Source organism: Oenanthe melanoleuca, chromosome 3, assembly GCF_029582105.1.
Source record: "Oenanthe melanoleuca isolate GR-GAL-2019-014 chromosome 3, OMel1.0, whole genome shotgun sequence".
Taxonomy (NCBI): Eukaryota; Metazoa; Chordata; class Aves; order Passeriformes; family Muscicapidae; genus Oenanthe; species Oenanthe melanoleuca.
Window position 1 is genome coordinate 84,581,344 of NC_079336.1, and position 22,726 is coordinate 84,604,069.

General features: G+C 34.8%; 1 protein-coding gene across 1 annotated transcript in view; it reads left to right on the plus strand.

Annotated features, from left to right (window-relative positions):
* LRPPRC (leucine rich pentatricopeptide repeat containing) overlaps positions 1-22,726 on the plus strand; it is an 84,523-nt gene that overhangs the window by 15,177 nt on the left and 46,620 nt on the right. The window contains exons 8-22 of the mRNA XM_056487330.1: positions 145-289; positions 1,054-1,196; positions 1,455-1,560; positions 1,641-1,748; positions 7,484-7,602; positions 8,202-8,295; positions 11,421-11,490; positions 14,588-14,615; positions 16,812-16,869; positions 17,966-18,072; positions 18,286-18,363; positions 18,689-18,739; positions 19,459-19,572; positions 20,769-20,899; positions 22,325-22,410. Coding sequence (XP_056343305.1) covers positions 145-289; positions 1,054-1,196; positions 1,455-1,560; positions 1,641-1,748; positions 7,484-7,602; positions 8,202-8,295; positions 11,421-11,490; positions 14,588-14,615; positions 16,812-16,869; positions 17,966-18,072; positions 18,286-18,363; positions 18,689-18,739; positions 19,459-19,572; positions 20,769-20,899; positions 22,325-22,410 — 1,438 coding nt within the window. The remainder of the gene's footprint in view (positions 1-144; positions 290-1,053; positions 1,197-1,454; positions 1,561-1,640; positions 1,749-7,483; positions 7,603-8,201; positions 8,296-11,420; positions 11,491-14,587; positions 14,616-16,811; positions 16,870-17,965; positions 18,073-18,285; positions 18,364-18,688; positions 18,740-19,458; positions 19,573-20,768; positions 20,900-22,324; positions 22,411-22,726) is intronic.

Here is a 22,726-nt window from a genome sequence, read left to right on the forward strand (position 1 = left end):
TAATACTGATTGCATATTTTTTCTTTCTTCCATGTCCCATTATCTAAATCAGTGGATTTTAAAAAAGAAAAAACTCAGAGTTTCGTGTTTGTTTGATTTTAAAAATACTCTGTTTTGAGTGTTAAATAAATTTTGCTTTTACAGACTCTAGAGCAGGTTGAGAAGACTGAAGGGTACCTTATGGACAGGATTCTGATGCAGGTGATTTTTAGTCTTGCCAAGGCTGGATATCCACAGCACATTGAGGATGTTAAAGGACGCATAAAATTTGAAAAGGAATTAATTCCAGGTATGTCCTTGGTTCCTACAGCAGGGTGGAGAGAGAACACTTTTTTCCTTTTTTCTTTTTTAGTTTTTTTTAATTTGTTTTTATTGTTGTTTTTTGTTCATTTTCCAAGATAGGCAATTTTGTAGTTTTGTCTAGAATACTGAGGGAATATTTGTGCTGGTATTTTGTGGATTAATTTGCATGTTTGTGTGTTTTAGATTGCATTTTATAAAATCTAAACATGAAACATCTATAATAATCTGCATAACATAATGAATCTCTTTTTTTTTTAATTTCTAAAATTCATAAAAAAGCAGCAAGTGTGGAGTTCTTCAAACACCACTGTTAAGATTCCTGTTGTGAGAGCTCTTCGTGACTGCCATAAAAAAGGGATGCAAAATACTGAATATAGTTTTTTATTACTTACCTTTAAAGTCACTTCCGGATCAGTGTATGTTTAATCTGATTGATGACTGTTAATTATACTTAATCCATTTTTATCTTTTTTTTTGACGTGTCTACAAATTAGTTTCTCTTTTCCTTATCCTTCTATCATGCTGCAGTGGTGATATTTCTGTAATTTTTAGCCTGGTCTTCTTATGGGAGAAGTGAATTTAATTGATAAATATAAATAATTCTGGAAAAGGTAGTCTCAAATTTGGTTTTTGAAGCGTGTTTAAAAGTATGTTAATGATACTTTTAGCTTTCACTAATTTTAATACCTTAAGGTGAAAAAGTTGTATGCATTTTATTAATATTATTGTTCTATGATTTTCAATTGCTAGATGTAATGAACCTGTGTTTGACTCTGATAACTCATGGCTTTGAAGATATCAGCTTCAGCATTTTGAAGTCTTTAAGTCATTTATCACGTGAAGATTTGGACCAAGGTAGCTTCTTCTTGCAACACTGTGTAAATAGAGATCTGGTAAGCAGAATAGTAATACTTTTTTTCTTAATCTAATAATAGCAGTATATTTATTTAGTTTAATGCAACTGTGAAGATTGAAAATGATGAGTTGTTGCAAGAATTTTATTATTTTGTGTCAACTTGAATAGTAAATTGAAATTCACAAAGGAATCTTATTTGGCTTATGTAATATCCATTTTCTAAACATTAGAACAATCTGACATTCTTAACAATTTTGAGAAATTAAATTAAATTAATTTTTGAAATTGTTTGCAGCCTGTGAGCAAGCTGAAGCAGTTCTGTACTGAATTAAAAGAAGCGAAGATGCACTCGGCACCGTTACCATTTGTCTTGCGCTGCGCTTTGGAGACCAAGAGATTAGGTACTCTACTTATTTAGTGATTTTACCTGTGCTCTTTAGAGTACTTGGTCACTGTTTAATTATTTTCTGAATGTTTTCAGCCTTGGCCATGGATGTGATGAAGCTCATGAAGGAGGAAGGCTTGCCACTCAGACCTCACTATTGCTGGCCGCTGCTAGTTGCATACCAGAAACAGAATAATCTTAAAGGTGAGTTGTCTCCTGTGGCATTGTTGCAGACCTTGCACAAATCTTACTGCTATGAGATTCTTCAGAAATTAAACAAAGCCCTTGCTCTATGTCTGTCCCTATTTCAAACAGTTTTTCCTTCACAAAGACTTTTTGAAAACCTCCTTTCTTATTTGATTGTGATACAGTTCTACAGATTTCAAGTCTTGCTTGACATAGAAAGATGTGTTTAGTTATCTTTTTAACTCTTCACATTCTTTCTGCATCCCAGTGCTCTTTATGCTGCTCATTACTATTTACAGTTTACTTTCGAAGAAACTGAAATCCAAGTGAAGAATTTAAAAGTAAAGTTACGTTATTATAGCTCTCTTGGACTGCAAACCCAGTCTTTTATTCAAGCCAGCTTCTTATTATTTGTCTGAACTAAACGTGAGTTTTGTTACAATCATAAAAACTGCAGGAGAACTTACATTGCTGAATGTATGAGTCTGACCTGACAGCATACTGATTGAAGGACAAAAATGCTCAATCTTTGGGATTCTTAAGTAGGTTTAAGCATTTAGCATACTTTCCCCTGTTACACATGGGGATGTCTACAGGATATGAATAAGAATTGAAAAAATATTAAATTTTAGAGTACAGTATCTAATTCTTTGGTTTGCGTTATTGGTAATTCAGGAAGAATGGTATTGTAAAAAGATGCTTTTAACAGAAGTACTTCCCCCTTGGGGAAACAAAAAACTGTCTTTTTCATCTTATCTCACAGTATAATGTGCTTTAGAATGAGATGCAGAGTTGTTAGTGTGACACTGGGTGACAAACAAAATGCACAAACAAAAAAAAAGTGCTTTTAGCAGACTCTTCATATCGCAATTTTATCTTAAATATACAGTCGCATTCCAGTTTGGAGGAAATGCTGAAACAAGTATTCCCTAATTGTTTCTGGCTATAAAAATGTCTCAAGTATTTTTCAAAAAGCCTTTGTGAAAACAATATTCAGTTTTTATTAACTCTTTAGGCTCTATTCCTGCTAGACTACTACCCAAGTTTCTCCAGGTTTTCAAATCCTTGAAAGTTCTATGATATTTTAAAAGTCTGGCAGTGTTGTTTTAGTTGGGTCCTTTGTGACTTACTTGAAACACAGTGTTGCCAAAAATAAGTAAATTGAAATCAGTGTCATACTTCTCTGTGTGGATGCTGCCTACTGAAAAAAGCTGCTATCATTTACTCCCTGAAAAATTTCAATTCAGTAACACAATTCCAAGAGATGTAGGAAGTATTTTTAGGTTTAGACTTGGCTCCCAGAATTGAAACAATATTTGAGTGTCAAGAGAAACTCAGGTTTTTGTACTTCTTTTGGTCTTTGTCAAGATCAGAGGTTGCCTTAATTTGGACTCCCTGCTGTAGAAATCAACTGTGCTTTGGCAACTGTACTTGCTGCTGGAAGTCGTGTAAATTGAGAAGAAAAGTGATAAAGAATCCCTCAATTCTAGCATTTTTAGCCATTTTCCATAGAGCCTTTGTTTTTCTGTCTGCAAAGGCATTTCATACACATACTTCTGCATGGCTGTAAGATAATGCTGTGAATTTGCACACTCATTTTTGTAGCCTGGTACTCACTGTCCGAGTTTTTATTGTGAAGTTGGAAGTACTGCTACTCTGTACATACCTACAGAAGTCAGTGATTTTGCAATTCTTAAAATACATTAGATAAGAAAATAGCTGATCAATTGCTTCTATAGTGAAGAACCAATGTAACTATTCTTGCTGAAAAGTGAGACAAAGTTTTCTTCTTCCTCTGTGTAAGCTTGCATTCATTTTTTTCCGAATTAATAATAAAAAAATGAATAAATTAGTTCCACTATTTAAAAACACAACCAATACACTTGAAGAAAGGTAAATAGGGGAAAAGATCTCATCCACCCTGGAACTGTTTCATAGAAATAATAGAGCAAACAGTCATGCTGCAGTGAGAGCCTAAGAGTGACAGCAGATAGTAAATGAATAGAATGATGCTTTCTAGGAGCAAAAAATGATGAGAACAGAAGTATAGACATAGTATCACATCTCTTACAAAAAATAAGATAATTAATTTCTCAACGAAGTCGTAATGCCCAGCATAATGTGTGTAGTTTTGTGTCTTGGTGTAAGGCAAGGCTGGTAGTGGAAGAGAACTTTGAGGAAAAACTATAAAAATACGATGGGATGTAGATTGGACTAAATAATCGGAATAAACAGAATAAAAGCAACAAGCTATATAGAGCTGCAGTGTACAAATATCTGAATCAATACATACAGTATGACTCAATTAAATAACAAATAACAGTGTTTAATTACATGTTTCTCTAATGTTTATTACAGCAAAACTTAACACTGGGTATCAAAGAAAATTCTGTAATTTCTGTATTACAGAATTGTGTTTGAAGGAAAAGTAGCAGTGAAGAGGTGGCTAGGAGGTATGAGACTAAAAAAGGCCATTTTTAAATGCACCATAACTACTCTGAAATAGCCTACAGTTCTTTTCAGTCATTTTATACAGGCAAATAATTTCTGGTGGGGCATTGCCTTTATGTGCTTCTGTTACATGAGCTGATAAATACTTATTTCCTTAGTATTTATTAGGCTTTTAGGAATGAAAAGTGCTTGGAGGGTTTAAAAGATCAATATACAGTGGATCTGTTACTGGCACTGAGTGTCATTTTGTATCAGATTATGCACTAAAATCAGGAGAGCCTAGTGTAAATAAGTAGAAATGTTCAACTTAGGCTTATTTCTGAATATCTTTTAGCTTCCCTTTGCCTTTGAATGATTTGATGTTATTTTTAAAAACACTTTTTACAAGTGTATATCTTGCTTTTTGATTCTACTGTTGTTGAACTATTGTATAAACTATTGTTACATACAAAACCCATGGTTAGTGAATGGTAATTCAGTTTTTACTTTGGAAAATAAGATTCTAGGTCCAGAAGGGATTAAGGGTGGTGATTTTACAGAGTTACTGCTTGAAATTCTGTTTTATAGACATACTTTTCTGGCACAGAACATTCTGAGTGGATCTGAAATTACCAGCACAGTGAAAATAGACTAAATACTATGCTTTCCTGAATGTGACCTTTTTGAGCTGAAGTTCTGTTTTTCTGTTTCCTCAGAAAACTGCTTAATGCCAAATTTAACTTCCCTTGCACATGTACAACTGTACATAACTACCTGAGAAATTCCTGCTGTTCTCTGTTTGGGACTGCTTTAGGGAGTAGACATGATCTAACTGTAAGAACCTTAGGAAATGAATGGTAAACTGAAATGCAGGCCCCACTTTTCAGTTTTTGAGAAGCATAAACCACTTAATATAAAACCACATAAATATTACGACCACCTCATAGTTCATCTCTCCTGTAATTGTTCTTCAATATACTGGTTTGAGGTTGGAATCTGTTTTCTGTTATGTTTGAATGCTGTTTCCAGTATTGACAAAAAGAAGTTGTTTGTTTTGTTTGCTGTTTCTGTCTTCTTCCTACTCTGTTATTTGATTTTGTATACTCAGCTCCTGTGTACTTACATATGCCAGCCTAAGATCTCAAAAAGCCTGTTCTTGATCAAGCAGGGAGATGACCAAAAGACTTTACAGGGGTTTTAGTCATGCCCATTCTTCTGGATCAGTGGTCTCCATAGTGGGGTGTGCAAGGCAATCCATTGGGTTGTGAGCGTTAGCAAATAAATATTTTATCCTTTTCGGCTCTCTATTTTCTTGTATTTTTGATAGTGCCCACAATATATCAGTACAGTCTTATACATGTGTATAATTTCTAAATCAATATACATGCATATTTGAGGGGTTGTTCTCAAAAAAGTTTGAGGGAACACTGTTCTGCATGAACATGACTGCACTTTTGTACCTTTCTTTTTTAGTCTGCTTTTTGGTTGGGGGAGAGAGAAGAGGTCAGTGTGTTTTCCATCATGAGAAGCAAAGAATTTATAGAAGTCCATGTATATAATGCTCAAACCTTTTTAACTGAGATGGAAAAGTTTCATTGCTTATTATTGTGGAAGATGTGTATTTAACTATATAGTAGTTCTGCTTTTGGTGAAGTAGGAAATGTATGCAAAACCATAGGACTGTGTTCGTTTCATTAATCTTCTGTCCCCCAAAAATGTACATAGGCCACTTTAAAAAAGAAAAATGCTGCCACACACGTTTTCATTTTCAGTTTGCGATTACTTTTGCTATGCAATTACTTTGGTGCAGTATGTCTGTGGTATCTGCATCTTGGTGTTGTGCTTGTGTTCTGTTTCTCACACCCACTCTTTCCTGCTCAGGAAATGTGCCCTAGTCTGTCTGCTAGGGAGTGGGGATGCTTAACAAGCCTTTTTTTCTGCACTCTTCTGCATACAGGCTTGAGCTCAAACCTCCTGAGTCCACCACACCTTATTCACTGTGGGGTCTAGTTCTTGGTCTTCAAACTACTTTTTAGTGTTACAGTTATTTTTGAAAACGTTTCAGCATAAAAGGACTTAATATATTTTCTGGGATGTTGAAAACATGAAATAGAAACTAGCTGTCAGCATTTGAAAGGTATGAAGAAAGACTTAGTGTAATTAATTCTTTATTCATATTTTTGCAGATTCTGGTCCAAAATCAGAGTTTTGTTTAAGGCAAACTCGAACAGATGATGCGACTTTAATCTAGTGTGACTTGCCTGCATGTATTTTCAAGTGCTCAAAGGGAATTCACATTTGATTATTTGCACCATAGTGCACTGCATAAAATATTCATGGAAGTGTCACTTTTCCATAGGTGGCACTCCAGGGCAAAGACAGGGACTTTGGACATTTTTAAAGTAATAAGTATGAAATGCAAGTTGAAAAAAACATATGTTGTTTGGTACTGGTGTCCTGCAGCCACTGACAAATCATTTTTAGACCAGCAAAAAATGATTATACCTGTATTGGTTTTGACAGGGGTTCAGAGTTTGGTAGCTAAGGTTACTGTAAGAAGTTTCTGCAAATCAGAAGTGTATGAGCAGTTAAAAAGAATGACATACTCTGAAACTACGTTCTAGTTGCTGGACTACTATTATTTGGTATCTGGTGTCTTCAAATGTGACTCTACAGAAGTGATACACAGTCTAGTTGTATGACACTATGTGAACCCTGGTAAAGTTACAATGTAGCTTCAGTGGGCCTGGGGAACTCCAGCCTTTTTCTGAATTTCCAGTTGGATGTGTTGTAGAGGAATCAGCAATTTGATTACAGACATGTTACTATTAAACAAGTCCAGAGAAAAGTCCTGAACACTAATGCTAATCAGAGTTGGGTACTGGGAACAAAACTAAGAATGTATAATGTGTTGAAGGATGTATTTATATCTTGAGTTTATGTACTTTACATCAAATTTCAGATTTGTTTTTTATGTACAATAATATGGACATTTTGGTACATAGCTCTGTAGGATGTTCTGCAATATAACTTAACTCATATGTTTGCTATGTTAGAAAATAACTTTGTGTAATAGCAATTTCCAAATGGAACTTTGATGGCTTTTGTAGTACAGCACAGAATATGAAGTTTTGTAAATATATTTTAAGATTCACATTTAAGAATTCTGTTAATACCTAAAATGCAGGATTTTTCACGGCAATTTCAAGGAGGAAAATTGAGGAGACAATTCCTTTTTTTGTAAAGCAACATTTATTTTTACATGTTGATTATCAGGTTTTAATTTTTCTGAATGCTTAGCCTTATTAATTTTGCCTTGATAGGTATCTTTGAGGTCCTCAAAACGATGCATAAATTGGGGGTGGACCTTGATGCAGAAACATATACAGACTATGTTTTTAAAAATTTTGCTGATACTGAAACTGCCCATGCCCAGCTGAAGGTAAGTTTACATGTAAAATTTGTAAAAATGGCTATTACATGGCTTCTTATATTCTCTATGAGGGCTTTAGATCCCAGTAGTGCTGGGAAACACTGAACCTGGTATGATGAAGCCTGTTCAGGATATTTAGAATATTTTTCAAACAATTGTTGCACTGATACTTTATCATGTCTTCCTCCTGCTGTTTTTATTTCTTCATAGCTAACCAAAGTATTTTGCTCCAGACCTAGTACCTTTTTGTTTCCTGAACTGGAAAAGTAAATGAATGAATAATGCTCCTTTTTTTTTTTTTTTTATACTGGGGACTGGAAGTACTACAATTGCTTCTGGTGAATAGTTTTTTTTTTTACTCGCTAAAGAATTAAGAATTGGAGATCGAGTTTAAGTGTCCCAGTCTTCCTGCCTTTTGTAACTTTGTCTCTTGCAGTTGATTTTCAAAAATATTGGATCAGTAGCAACTTGTTTGGCTGCTGTATAGGCTCCTGTAGAGCACCTTGTGTGTTCTCAACAGCTACCTTTGGGAAGGAAGTGTATAGAAGTGTGAGGTGTCAGAAGGTCTTCTCTGTGTGGAGTTCCATGGTTGATTGCTTTTTCTCTAGGAAAATGGCTGCCTGTTTGAAAGTGTTGGGCTCTATACAGCGGAAGTAAGAAATGAAGCCCTGAATGGGAGACTGGACAAAGTTCTTTCTATACGTGAGTATTTTTCATGTTGCTTGTTACTGTGTGCTTGGTGATAGTGTGGATTGGTTGTAGGCTAAGAGATTTGTATGAGGTTTCAACATATGTGGAGAACTTGAACAAAGTGCTTATCATGTGAGGTCTCCTATGATGACTTGTCAGATTGAAACTGCCAATTCTGAGCCATAAATCGTAGTTTAAATTCTTCTTTGGTATTGAACCTGGCCATAAGATTTACATACAAGTTATTTGTAAATAACAGCTTTCCTGTGATTGTGACAGGATTGTGACATTCTTGCACTTAGAGAGCTTAAGCAAAGAGTTTGTTTTTCACAAGGCCTATGAGGTGGTTGGTGCTGGGATTGCTTTTGTTTGCAGCATCAGTGACTGCAGAAATGATACAGCTCTGAAGTACCACAGAGTTACTCATGAAAGAACCAACTTTAATGTCAGTGACCATCAGATTTTTAACCTGAGGGTGTTCTGCTGATCTCTTTGTCATGGAAGTTGTGTATAAATGTGATTGGTTAATTAGGCATTGAATTGTAGCATGTTTAAGAGTTTTCTTCAAAGACTGTTCTGATGCTTAGTGCTTGCAAATGTTAATTTGTGTCATTGACTGAATGTATGGGATAGGATAATTTGCTTGGTTAAGCAGGAATATGTGATTCTCTTCAAAATTCCTAGTATATTGACATATTAATAAAATACCTAAACTTGGACTAAAGCTGATACAGAAAAATCTATTTGTAAACAACAGTTTTATTCAAGGCTCAGGGAAAATCTTAAGCAGTTGCTTGCTGCAGTTGTCATTAGCTGTTTTATTTAACAAATACATAAATATACCATGGCTCTGGGAAGCTGTTGTGTTGCAGATGAGAAAATTGAGTACTTACTAATCAGTGATTTGATTTTGGTATTGGAAAGTTATCAATTAGTGAATTTTCAAGATTCACCTTACATTTTGCCAGTATTTTGTTTGGTTTTATTTTTAAAAAAAGCATAAACCCAGGCATTGACCCTAAAAAAACTTTGACATTTTTTTCAAAGGAAAACTGTTTATTAACAACAATGAAATCTCTTCTGGAATGTGAAATAGTCTGGGTTGTTTTATTTTTTCTCTCCATGAAAATGTAGACCCCTCCATTCATTCTGGTTAACTGAAACAGGCTGGTTTTAATGTGTTGTGAGACACAAATACATGTATGCCTGATGTATCGTAAATGTATATATCTAAAGTATGACACAGGCACATACAGTAAGTTGAATTCTGTCTTACTGTCATAAAATTAGTATCACATAGTATATTATTTAGCCATTGTGTGTGAGTTGAATTTAAATCTTGTAGTGGTATTTCTGTTTACAAAGACCAGGGTTAATAATTCATGGAGACATATCAAATTTCTTTGAACTTGAGCTTTAAAGGAAGCTACTCCGTAAATAGTTTACCAAGCTGAAATGAATGCTAGTAAATCTAATTAGCACCTATGTGATGATAAGGCACAGATATTAAACAGCTGATTTTTTTTTTTTTTTCTTTTTGACTTGTCTCCTTTTGCAGTATTACAAAGAGAGAAAAATAGATGCAATATGGAAAATAGTTTGAGATTGTCTCATCAGTGTAGTCAGAGGAGGCAAAGGTTGGTTATTAATGCTGGCTGCTATCTAGGTGTATTGATTCACTTCTCATGCGTTATAATGTATAGATTTCTGCCACTGACAAGATGAAAACTCCAAAGCATCAGCTGAGGAATCTGGGCACATAAGGCAGTGTACATGAGAGCCGCTTTTTCCCTTTATCATGCCGTTCCATTCCACTTCATTGTCAGCCCCTTGATTTTCTCAGACTTGTTTGTTGCTAAGGAAACCAGGTTGCCGATTGTCAGCAGCAGCTGAGCATGCTAAGATGCTTTTCTGCTCGTCTTTTTGTGAGCAAAAAGTTTAATATACTGCCTGAGAAGAATTTGTATTGAGGGTGTCTTGAAACCAACTTTACCTGAGATTCTCAAATGAAAAGAGATGTTCCAGCATTTGAAACTGGAGTTAGACTGAGGAAGTGCTCTTAGCATGTCCTTGCCTTTGACTTCTCAAGTTCCTTTAGAGCTGGTGTTTTTATTTTGGTTATCTTCTACCATATTGCTGCCCTTGCTGAAAGGGCCTGTGCAGTCAGGTTTTTACAGCAGTTAATTCCATTGTGATGCTGAAGTGAGATGATGATAACTTCATACAGGACATAAATGCACCCATTACTGTATTTTTTTCTTTGCTGGTCTACTTTGCTGGTGCTGGAATGAGAGACAGCAATTCTACAGGAAGAAGGTAGAATGCTAGGGGATATTCAGTCAAGAAATTATGTAAAGATGAGGACATGAAGCATAACTGTAAATGACCTCTCAGGGACATCTAATTTTAAGTGATTTTGCAGTTTTCTTTCTGTTCAAATATTATTGTATATAGCAACATATAGAACTGTATATTTGTCTCTTTTTTTTCCCCCCCCTTAGATTTAATGTAATTCAGTGGATAGCACTTTAGATTGAACTATTTTTTCTTTCTTGTCAAGGCATTTATATTACCAGAAGCAAACACTTAAGAAAACGTTGTGCCATTGATTTTTGCTTGGATTTTTAAAATTTTATTTCATATTATTATTTTAAAAAACAGAAGGCAGAAATCTTAAACCTGTTTCAAGGTGGGTGTTCAGTCTGAAACAATTAGCAAACTATTTGCCTTCAGTGGATCTTTTTTTGTTCCAGTACTAATATCTCAGGTTTTCTTGACTAGTATTGTTTGAGGTTTGTTTGCCTTTTTGGAATTGGTCTTGTACTTTCTTACAGATAAAGATGCTTTATGCAATTAATAATTCATATTAAAAGCTAATTTATTAACTATTGACATTAAAGGCAATGTAGAGGGAAAACTTCTCACTCTCTGAATATTTGATAGCTTTTGAAATGGATCAGATTTAGAGCTGATAAAACGACTGTTTCAAACACTTTGATATTTTAAATTTCAGTTTATAAATTTTTGTCAGCATCTAGCTTTTCAAGTGATGGTCTGTTTGCATGATCTGCTGAGTTGTTGCAGTTCAGGGATTTTTTTTGACAATGACTATTGAGAAACATTGCTTTCGTTTACAGTGTCTTCAGCAAACACACCTGCTATTGATAGTCGTCTATATAGAAACAGCCTCATTTTGGGTTTTAAAAGGTAAGGTTGTTATTTGAATACTTTTTTTTCTTATGTGACAAAGTTCCTTCTCTGTTTTGTCTTGTTGAGCACAAGTCTGTCCAGTCTTTTGCGCCCTGCTCCATGTTTTAAAAGTAGCATTCCAAGTCTTGTAGGAGATACTGTTGTTCCTCCCTGTTTCCCTCATTTTCCTTGCCTCTGCTGTATATGAGCATACACTTGAAACATTATATATAGTAGATGAAAAAGAATTTCTTTGTTCTGTGCTATTTGCTAGTATATAAACTTAGGGCAACATACATTTGGGGGTTTATCTTTATTCACTTCTTTTATAAATAGCTGTGCTAATTTAAAAATTCCCTAAAGATTATTGGTATTAACTAGTAAAGAAATAGGGTTCTTGATGAACATGAAATACCAGTAGGAGCCTGGCATATTCTGCCACATCTGCGAACTTTTGTGCCCTCTGGGTTAATATGGCTCCTGAACACTCACATGTAACACCTGGTTCTGAGCTACATTGCCAGAACTTTGTGTTCACAGTCATATGGTCCTGTTCCTTGTGAATTTGTAAGGTTGTCCTAAGCTTATGCAAATATATGTGAATTAGGAAGCACTTCTGTCATGCAGTGCTTGCCCCAGTCAAACATTTAGGACTGGAAATTATGGGGATTTTTTTTCAGCATGCCTACAGCACAGGGAGCAAGAGAAGTCACCTAATATTACTCAGGACCGGGGTTTGAAGGCTGATTTTCTTATTTCCTGGGATTTTGTAAGGAGTGCGAATTAGAATTGTGTTTCGGTTGGATATTAGTAAAACATAACAGGTGAACATGACCAAAATAATTTCCTAGTAAATTGCATGTTCTATCTAGCTGGTCCTGTTGTATCATGGGAAGAGGAGAAGGAAAAGCAGACCAGTGTTGAAATTTGGTTTGTTAGCTAGGCCCTAGCTGCTCTTGGCATCTACAGGATAAGTGAAATTTTAGATCCAGTAGGAGTATATTGCTATTCCTTTAAATAGTGAGCCCCAGAATCATCTGTTTCAGATGTATTAAAATAATAGATTTTCAAAAACATTTTCTCTCTATAAGTGTAGATGAATATCCAACTGTAGTAGGACTTTCACTAGAAAGCAAACCATGCTGATGTTTACCACACACAACCAAGGCTAGCCTGAAATATCCCTGCCGCTGGGAAACTGCAGGTGTGCAGAATGTGGTTTGAAGTATCTCTAAAATGTCATCATTTAGCGAACTAGTTGCTAAAAATTATATTGTGCTCAAGTGAAACAGTTACCCTTCTTATAGTGGAAACAGTTCCTGCTGGTCTTATTACAACAGTTATTGGACATCTGGGCTAAAAACTTCAAATTCTGATGGAAATTAGGGGTAAGGGTCTTTGGATGTGATTTTGTTGGGGATGGGATAGTGGTAGTTTATTTCCCCCTTTTTACTTCAGCTTTCCTTGCCACTTTTAAGTGGGGCATAAGTTTTCTTTATCTGTTCCATGTTATACTTTTGCTTGCCTTTCTTGCTGCCTGGTTTCAGACACTGTGTTTAAGGTCGCCTGTGCTCAGATTTTACCCTTACATTATTTCTGAAAGCATACCCACTCATGTTGCATTTTCTGTTTTGAACATAATGGCTAGAACTAGCTAGCCTGAGCATGAAACTTGAGGGTACAGTAGAAGAAAGAAGATTTGTAGGTTTTGTAAAGACTGCAGCAAAATTTTATGGCTAAATGCAGGTCTTGAGTGTTCAAATGAAAAAAGTTCAGGATTGGAGTACAAAAGTACAGGGTAGGGATGCCAGGGACACATGAACAATGTCTGTGGCAGACTAGTTTATGGATTTCTGTTGAAACTGCTCTTCTCTAGAAACTGCTTCAAAGTATTACCATTCTATTTGCCTGATGTACCATTACTATTTCAGAGTCAAGTACTTTAGGAAATTGATGCATTTGATATCTGCAGTTCATTGTCATCCTGTCAGTGGTGGAGTGAGTTCACCCAACAAAGCTTAACTAACCTCACAGATGGCATTTTCTTTTCACTCTGTGTGGACCTGCATTTGATTCATTTTCAAATACAAGTGGCAGTTGCACAGAAAGAACAAATGCTTCATAGGCTTGAACTTCCTAAATAAAAACCTAAACTTCTATAAATGCATTTAAGTTCTTGTGCATCTGTTCAGACTGACATCTTATTTTGCTCTAATGAGAAATACAGGAAGATAAAATTGTGTAGTAAGTTTTTGTTCTCTTCCCCTTGCCTATGTTAATGCTGTTTTATGGCTGTTGAAAAGTTACAGTTCTTGAAAAGTTATAGCTTCTTTTAAGAATTTTGGAGTTCTGTGAATTACAGGGAAACATCAGTTTTTTAATACTTGAGACAGCTGGTTAACATGAAGATGTCGGGGGTTTTATATTTCAGTGAAGTGGTTGACATGATTTTTGGTTGTAACCTAATGATGTACAGAGAAATGGTATTCCTCAAGTTCTGTTTCAGTCTATGATAGGAGAAATTCTATGTTTTGTTTTCTACATTTTAAAATATTACATGTTTCTCTCACTATAATGAACATACCTTAAGAGATTTGATTACTCTCTTTTGCATAGTATAAATCCTTTAATAGCTGCCTGTAGTTTTCTTTGTATATTGAAAGTCTAATGTGCAGGACAGATAGAATTTTTATTAGCAAATTCCATGTAGCACAAGTGTTTTCTATGTAAAGTGCAGCTTGTTTGAGTGAAGCATATTTTCTTGAAATGCTAAATAGAGAAGTCTAAAACAAAAAAACAAGGATAGGTTTAAAAAAATAAGATGTGTTAAAAAATTGAACCAAGACCAAAACTAAAACACTTTCCAGTCATAAGTGATCAAAATAATATTGCATTATTTAAATTTTTAGCAGAAATTATGACCATATCGAGTATAGTAAAAAGTCCTAAAGTTATTCTATACAAAATTAATTTAAACAGTATGTGGCAATTATTGTATTTTAATTTCATCTAAATAAGATCCTCAGTGTTAATCTTCTGTATTGTATTAGAGAGAGCTACAAAATTGAAATAATTTTGTTGCTTTTAATTTGTTATCCTTTGCTGCCCTCTTCAGCTCGGATGATGTACAGCTATGGAGCAAGGTAAGTGGTGATAAATAAAATCAAGATTCTTTAGGCATTGCATGTTTATGGTACATTATTGTAAATCTGAATTCTGAGAATGAAAATTGGAGACCTGATTAATTTGAGCAAGACTTCTGTCAGTGGCAGATCAGACAAGTGTATCAAACTAAGTTTTCAAATCAGACAGTTAAGCAAAATAGTGAAAAATCAAGTGTGGTGTTACCATATCATTTAGCTTACTCTATTGCAATTTCTAGATCAATGTAGTTATAGCTGAAAGTGGTTGTAGCTTCTGGAACAAAGTCTGCTGTGGTTGTGCCATCTGGCATCAATTCACTTTGCTGCCCTTCCTAAACTTTCTTCCTCTCCTCACACTGGTACTAATAAACTAGTGAAGCAGACTTAATTTTTCAAAATTTCTGTTATATGACTTAAATCATCTAAGTCAAAGCCACATGAAAGAAATTAACTGGATGAACTCAAAGGGAAATTTCTGATCATTTTTCTGACTCTGCATTAGGGCTTCATTAGAAAGACCCTGCAATATAACTTGGTCATTACGGTATTAGAATAGAGGAGATGTTGGCAGATACTGCTTTGGATGTGGTTTCAGAATTTGGGAAGGGATGCACTGTGCTTTTTGTTGTTATTCCTCAGTACTGTAACTGCTGATTAGTAAAAGTACATTTAAGATTTCACAAAGAAATCTTGGAATTAAATGGAAATTGAGATTTGGAAAGCCACTGATCAATGATTTGCATAAAATCAGTGCAGGACGTTTTTGCATTTTACTACCTTTTACTGTTATGTGATGATTCTGGTGAGAGGATGTTTTTGTCTCCTGCTTCTCTCTTTTCTTGCATTCAAAAAAAGGGAGAGCAGGGAAAGAAAAAAGGGGATCTCTTATATATAATAATTTTGAATTGACAGAGAGCTGAAGTAATGGTGGTCTACATGTGAAGTAATATCTAGGGTTAATTCTGCTCTTCATCACAATGGAAGAAAAATAAATTTTGTCATCTTCACTAAGTTTAAGAGTAAATACATGCATTGAACTTGTAAAATAAGAAATGCTAACTTGGGAAATAAACGGACATCTAGAAACAGAAATAATATTGCACATTTTTTTCTGTAATTCATCCCTTTTAGCATTCTGATATTTGATTCAAAAGAACTGTTATGACTTCCTTGGATTTTATTGCAGTGTATCGATTTGTCTTAGGAAGATGACAGGAAAAGGGGAGAAAAAAGCTGTAGTTTAATTGTGAACACTGTCCATGGTGTTGGTAGAAAAGTAATAGATAAGAAATTCGGTTGCACATTTGGTATTTTCTGTATTTATCCATTTTCATCAATAATTGAAGATGCAGGTTCCTTTTCTTTTGTCATTACTTAAAACACAGCACTTTGGGAGTTTTAAATGCTTTAAGTGGCAGAGAATACATCTCCTGACTTCTCTGAGATTGCATTCTAGAATCATCGGAGATAAAACAAAAATTATTGAAACACAATTTCTTTTTTTAACTGAAGATTTAATTAATAAAAATGATTTAATTTCCTTAAGAACAGTCAAATTATTTTTAAAGTGATGCTGTTTAGGTAAAAGTATTTGTAGGTAAGATATGGGGTCTTCTTTTCTTTCAGAGGAAGTAAAATCTATATATTTTTTTGGTTTGCATCATATGGATCAAATGAGTGCCAAATGTAGTTAATTGTAATTAATTTTTATGAACGCATTTGAAATTGCACTTATTTACAACTAGCTGTAGTAGTTACCTTAATTCTAGCAGAGCATGATAAATGTTATTCCTTTTCTTTTCTTCTTTTTTCAGATATAAAAAATAAGAAGCTTTTTAGGACAATCTCAGCCTTTCTGTAAATTGGAACATAATTGTAGCATCTTCAGGAGTGGCATGCTTTAAGCAGTGTCTTAGGATAGCTAACTTCCTGTAGAATGATATATAAACAGAATACTAGAGAGTTCTCTCTCTTAATGCTATACCTCAGAAAGCATTTCTATTGGCAATATTTTTTCAAGAAAACCCTATTATTTGCCAAAAAACTCCTTTGTGTTTCTTAGGGAATGACTATGATGTGGTAAAGAATAATAGTTTAACAGAGAGATGCTTTATTATTTTGAGAATTCAATTTCAGATACTATTTGTCCTTGCTTGCTTCTTTTGGCTGCAATGTACGATTATTCTGTCTTACCAGATAACAGAACTGTTGTACAAGGATGAACGTTATTGCCTGACGCCTCCAGGACCAACTGGTAGAGTTTCAATTTCTATGATTGTAACTTATCCACAAATCCGTTCTTCTGTGTAATGATGGGTTTGAGGGATTACAACAGTAAACACTGATTGCTTCTTTTTGAAAGTGAAATTTGAAAACATGTTGGGTAAAATCCTGATTCAAATAATCAGAGCATATTCTGTGAGATACACGAGATATATTTTTTTTTAGAATTATAAACAAATCTTGCTGATAATGATTTATTTTTCTAAATTTATAGATCAAAACAAAGATTTAGAAGGAATACAGTATCAGTGCTTAAATACTTGGGGGGAAAAAAAGGCAGTTTTTCAACCTGGTATTACCTTTAGTAGTAAAGGTACTGATTTTGTGAGGCAAAACAGTACTTAATATCCCAAATCTTCTGCCTTGAAATAAGTATATTTTTTTACATAATGTGTTTTTGTTTAAACACAGGAGCAGAGGGGCAAGGAGACAGCTAATCTTTGAGAAGATACTTGATGCTCTTCCCGTTTTGGGAAGAGGTAGACCCCACAAATTTTTGCACTGCATAGATAAGAAACTTAGCATAATTTGATGAAATGTGTTCATCTTGACTTTCATTGGCTAATAGTCAGTTTCTTCTTGCTCTAATGGTTAAAATATTTTTGTATGCTGTTATATTAATATTGTAATACTTAATGTAGCTTGGGAATAGAATATAATGGGTAAAATGTACAGAATAAATATGCAAAGTGTTAGAAATCTGTTTTTTCTTTTGAGCAATGACAAAATATTTGTGGCAACTATTTGGGGTAGCAGGCAGGAAAGGGGGGGAAGGCCTTGGGCAGTACCACTTCTGTCACACAGTAGTGGAAAAAAATAGATTGAAGTAAGATTCTGTACTGAAAAGCTGTCACTAGGTCTGAAAATAATTAATATTCCTTTCACTCACCAGTTAGATATGTGCTCCCAAACCACATAATCTCTATGCCTCAGTGATCATTGTTGCCATTTCAGAGCCTCTCATCAGGGTGACATCTCACACCAAAATGATTTCTTATAAATTAATCTTGATAACATGACAGTCTCAGTAATTTTAGTGGAATGCTTTCTCTTGTTTTTTTCCACAGAAGCTGTTGGCTATTTTCTTTATCACTTGATTGACAGCATGAGTGACTCAGAGGTACAGGCCAAGGAGGAGCGTTTGAGACAATACTTCCATCAGCTGAAGAAGATGGTACCATTTCATTTTTTGCTACATAATGCCTGTCCTGCCTGACATGTATCTATTAGGTTTGAAATTGCTGCTTTTAAGTACAACCAGACCACTTCTCAATGACATGCAAGAGCTGGAGACTTGAATTACGTCTGAGATAATTTCTGTTAGACAAATTTCAGTTTGGTTGTGTTTCAAAACTCATATAATTTTTTTCCCCACCTCTTGGTACAGAATATAGTTATCCCTACAAGCCACTACAACGGCATTTGCAGACTGCTGGACTCCACTCAAGTTCCTGAATTAATTAAGGTCTGTGGTTCTATAGCAATTACTTTGAATCTAAAATATCTCAGAATATATATTCTCCTTTGCAAAAGAAATATCTTCATGCAGTGATTATATGTAAGCCTTTTAACCTTTCTATGATTTTTCACTGTTGTAGCTGGTTTCATGTTTAATGTGGAAAGGATACATTTAATAAGTGCTGTTTCAAGTCAGTTTAATAATGCTGCAGAACACAGCTTTTTTTACCATTGCTATTATATAATTACCTTGAACCTTTTTGGCATGATATGCTTACTTAGAGATTGAACTTTGGGGAGATAAGTGATATTTTTGTCTTACTGAATTTCAGGATGCAAGGTTACTGTGTAACAAAAAATCCCTGTCTACAGACATTTCAGAAGTAAGTAAATTCGCAGATAGCTACGCTTGTTCTTACTGTAATAATACTGTTTGGATATGGGGTTTAGATGAAGTGTAATCACTAGCTTTCAGGTCATGGAAGTATATTAACGTTATTTAAATCTACTATTTGAAGTTCAGAGGTTACTTTCCAGAGTAGGAGTAAAGGCTGTCCAGATTTTCACATAGACCTGATACTTGACCTTGGAGTTGGCTGAGGTTTCATGCCTCAGTTTCCCTGTCTCTTAGATATTTTTTTGAAAGTTCTAGTTAGTTAACAGTAGCGGTGTGAGGCTTAATTCATGCTTGTAAATTACAGTGATCCACTTGAGTGGCAGGAGCCATATAAATCCATACTGCTTCTAATGGTCAAGTGTCAAGTCTTTACATTTCTGATCTGAGCAAAGTGGAGATGGAAAAGGAAACAGGCTTCTGTTCCCTACTTCCCTGAACACAAAGAACTTAGTGTGAGCGAAATAGTAATGTTGACCTTTGTAGATATACAACTTAATGCTGGGAGGTTTTTTTTACTGTATTCTGACTCAAGTCTTCAATTAGTATCTACTATTTAAACAGATAAAAGCACCTTAAATTATTAAAAAATTTCTTCGAGTATGAAAGAAGAGGATTATTTTGTCTGTCTTTTATTAAAGTGATCCGACAAGTTGTTCAGGGAAGGGTGTTTTTGCAATTGACATTCTTTCTGTTACCTCCATTTAGAGTGCTAAATCTGACGCGTCTGCTTTGGAGAAGAAACTAGAAAAGCGAAAAGCTGAAAACCAGCCTATTACAGATGTCTTGAAACAACTCATACATGCTCTTTGTGAAGAAGAGGTATCTTAAGCAACGTAGAGATAATTGGAAACACATAGCTATATTTTTAAAGGGACATAAATGACTGTTATGGAAAGACATAGTTAAGCAAAGACAAGTGCAGTGCTTCAGGTTTCATGGTTTGATGCTTATAAATCAAACATAAGTGCAAAAAGCAATTAAATCAAAAGGTTAACTAATTTCAGCAACACCTTGAATGGCATGTTTTGGGGTTGCTGAAGTTTGTTTACAATAATCTGCAAAGTGAATGATAGTAACAGCTGTGATAGGTTTATCATACATGCCAAATGTCCTTTCAAGCCATGGCTCCGGTCTCTTATATCTAGATTGTCAAGCAACTGATACATGCACTAGTCATTTGCAATTCAAATATTACTAGGTTGTTAATGCAGGGATTGAAATTCCATTTTCCTGCAGGAGGAAAGCTCTTCTGAGATAAAGGGTCTCTTGCCTTCATTCGGCAGGCGTCCAGCTGTAGTTTACATTCATTTAGTGTGTGTCTGTAATTTGTGGGGTATCACCACACTTTTGTTCTGTTTCTTGTTCAGTATGATCCTGCCTATAAAGCTGGATATATAGGAACAGTAGCAGTTGTGCAGATGATTGCACAATATTCTCTGTTGCTACAAACACAATTTAGGAAGAGTTGTGTATCTCAGCTGTGTATCTACAATTTTGCATATGAAACAAGCTTACATGCAGACAACATTGCAAGTTCAAAGTGGTCAAACGTATAAATAAGAATTTATAGAAAAATAAGCTTTCTATGGAATCATGAAGTAGTTTCTTATTCTTTAGAAAGTAGTTTTGTTATGTGTTTGGCAGTGTACCAGGTGAAAATGGTTATGAATTGCAAATAAATAAGAACTGTTCTAGAATATGGATTAATCATGTTCATGGTCTCAGGATTAAAAGTCTCTTAGTTTAAAAATTGCAGAAAATATTCATGTAAAGTAAGAAAATTTTTAGAAGTCTATTCTCAAATTAATGTAAAAGGTATTCTACAAAAATAATGTTTGCAAAACAGCTTTCACTCTTAAAATTTGCTCAGGCATTACAGCACTGTGTTTTCATATGTGATCCTACACTACTAAAAGCACTAAAGCAGTCATTTAACTGCACCCTGAATGTATAAGATTCATAATGTCAGATTGACTTTTCCTCTAGTTCACATCTTTGCTTTGTTCCTTTTTTAGAATATGCAAAAAGCCCTTGAAGTGAAAGCCAAATACGAACCGGACATGGTTGTCGGTGGCTATGCAGCCTTAATAAATTTGTGCTGTCGACATGATAATGTAGAAGAGGCAATGAACCTGAAAGAAAAAGTGTAAGTACACCGGCACTGAAACATGTCACAGAGATTTATGCTGATACACAGACCTTGTTGAATTAAGTAGGTTGAGTATTAACCCCCTCATCCATTTTTAATTAGTTTTCCCCAGCAATGTATGTGCATTTAAAACAGTTATGGGTGGGGTTTTTGGAAACAAAAATTTTGCTTTGTGTAATCAAACATTAGAGCAGCTACTTTGTGTGGTCAGTAATATTTTTTTAAATTTTTAGCTGGAAAAAGGCAGATTGCTACGTAAGATTTGTTTTATTCTAAACATGCATGGTGTCTAAATTTAATTTAGGCTTAATTTACAGGTAAAGATTGGTACCTGTATTGTGTGTTACAAAGCACCTAGGATGTGTTTAGAGTGCAGGACACCTGTATTGTTTTTAGAGTAGCAGTGTTTGAGTAACATTACTTTAAGACTGTCAACAAGCATTCTATTTTAAATTTTTATATTCAGTTCTTTTTATCTTGGCTGTAAAAGTTAGCTCGCTACTAAAACGTGCCATGCATGACCTAGCCAGGAGCAAATTCTTAGAGATGATCCTTCTATTTGCCCCTTTCCTTTTTCCCTCAAAGTCTCCTTTTGGTCTGATGCTATAGTAAATTGAAAACAAGTTATATGTGACTTTCAGGTTCCCTCTCTCACATACACCCACAAAGTATTTGCTTAGGTTTTACAGTAGGTTGGTAGGCAGGTGCTCATTACACCCTGCAAGTGTTAGAAATGATGTGAAATGATTGAGCTGTGAATATGAAGAATTTTACCACTCTAAAAATAAGGATTGTGTATTAGCTTTGGCTGCACTTCTGCTCTCACACAGACCCCAGAGTGAGCTTGCATGAAGTGAAATTCAGTCTTCTGCTGGAGTTTCACTGCGGTAAGGCATTTTTACTGATCTGCCTCAAGCACAGCCTGGTATTGCAAAGTGTCTCTTTGGATTGTTATACAAAGAAACAGAAGTGGAGGAGTTAACTTTTCGTACTTCCAGAGAAAAGAAACAATGCATAGCAGAAACTTCAAGATAGTACCTTTTAACTTAGGTGAATAGTTGGAATCTCTCTGCCAAAAAGAATATAGCCCTGTTCCAGTCATCTGCACTGTTCTCTTTCCAGGTTTCTGAAAAATACCCTATTATATGCAATAGCTACCAAATAATTAATTAAACCATTTGACTCTTTCTCAGAAACATAACCTTTGGTTTTTGAGGGTGGGAAGGTGCATAGATCATATTTTTAAATTGTGTTCTAATGATGCATCTTTTCAATTCTATTCGATTTCTCCTTTTAGACTTAACTATAATTTTTAGCTCTTAGTGCTGTTGTTGTCTTATGTAGTTTTAAAAATAAATTTTTAACGTGAAGCTGTAAAATGTGAGCCTCTGTTGATAAAATTCTTCATGCTTTAATTTCCAGCTTCCCCAGGAATTCACCTGTTGCTCTTGACAGTGGAAAGTACGTAGCGCTGATAGAAGCCTTAGAAAAGCATGGTAGACTAGAAGGTAATCCATTTGCTTTCATTGTGTGTTTCTGCTATATAATAAAGGTATCTTGCCTCAAGAATAAAAATGTGAGTTGATATTAATGGTATATCATGTCCTGAAAAGTGCTTGAACATTTTGCATACAAATTTGCATGTGAATTCAACCAGAGATGCTTGGACAGTGCAGGCCATTAGTTTTAATGGATTGGCAAGCTTGTCATTTACATTTGCACAGCTCAGTGCTTTTTGCATTTCTGCAGCTAGTTTTTATTAGCATTGCTGTTTGGATTGAGTTTGAAGATCATGACTTATGGCACAAATTGCGTATGTGCCTA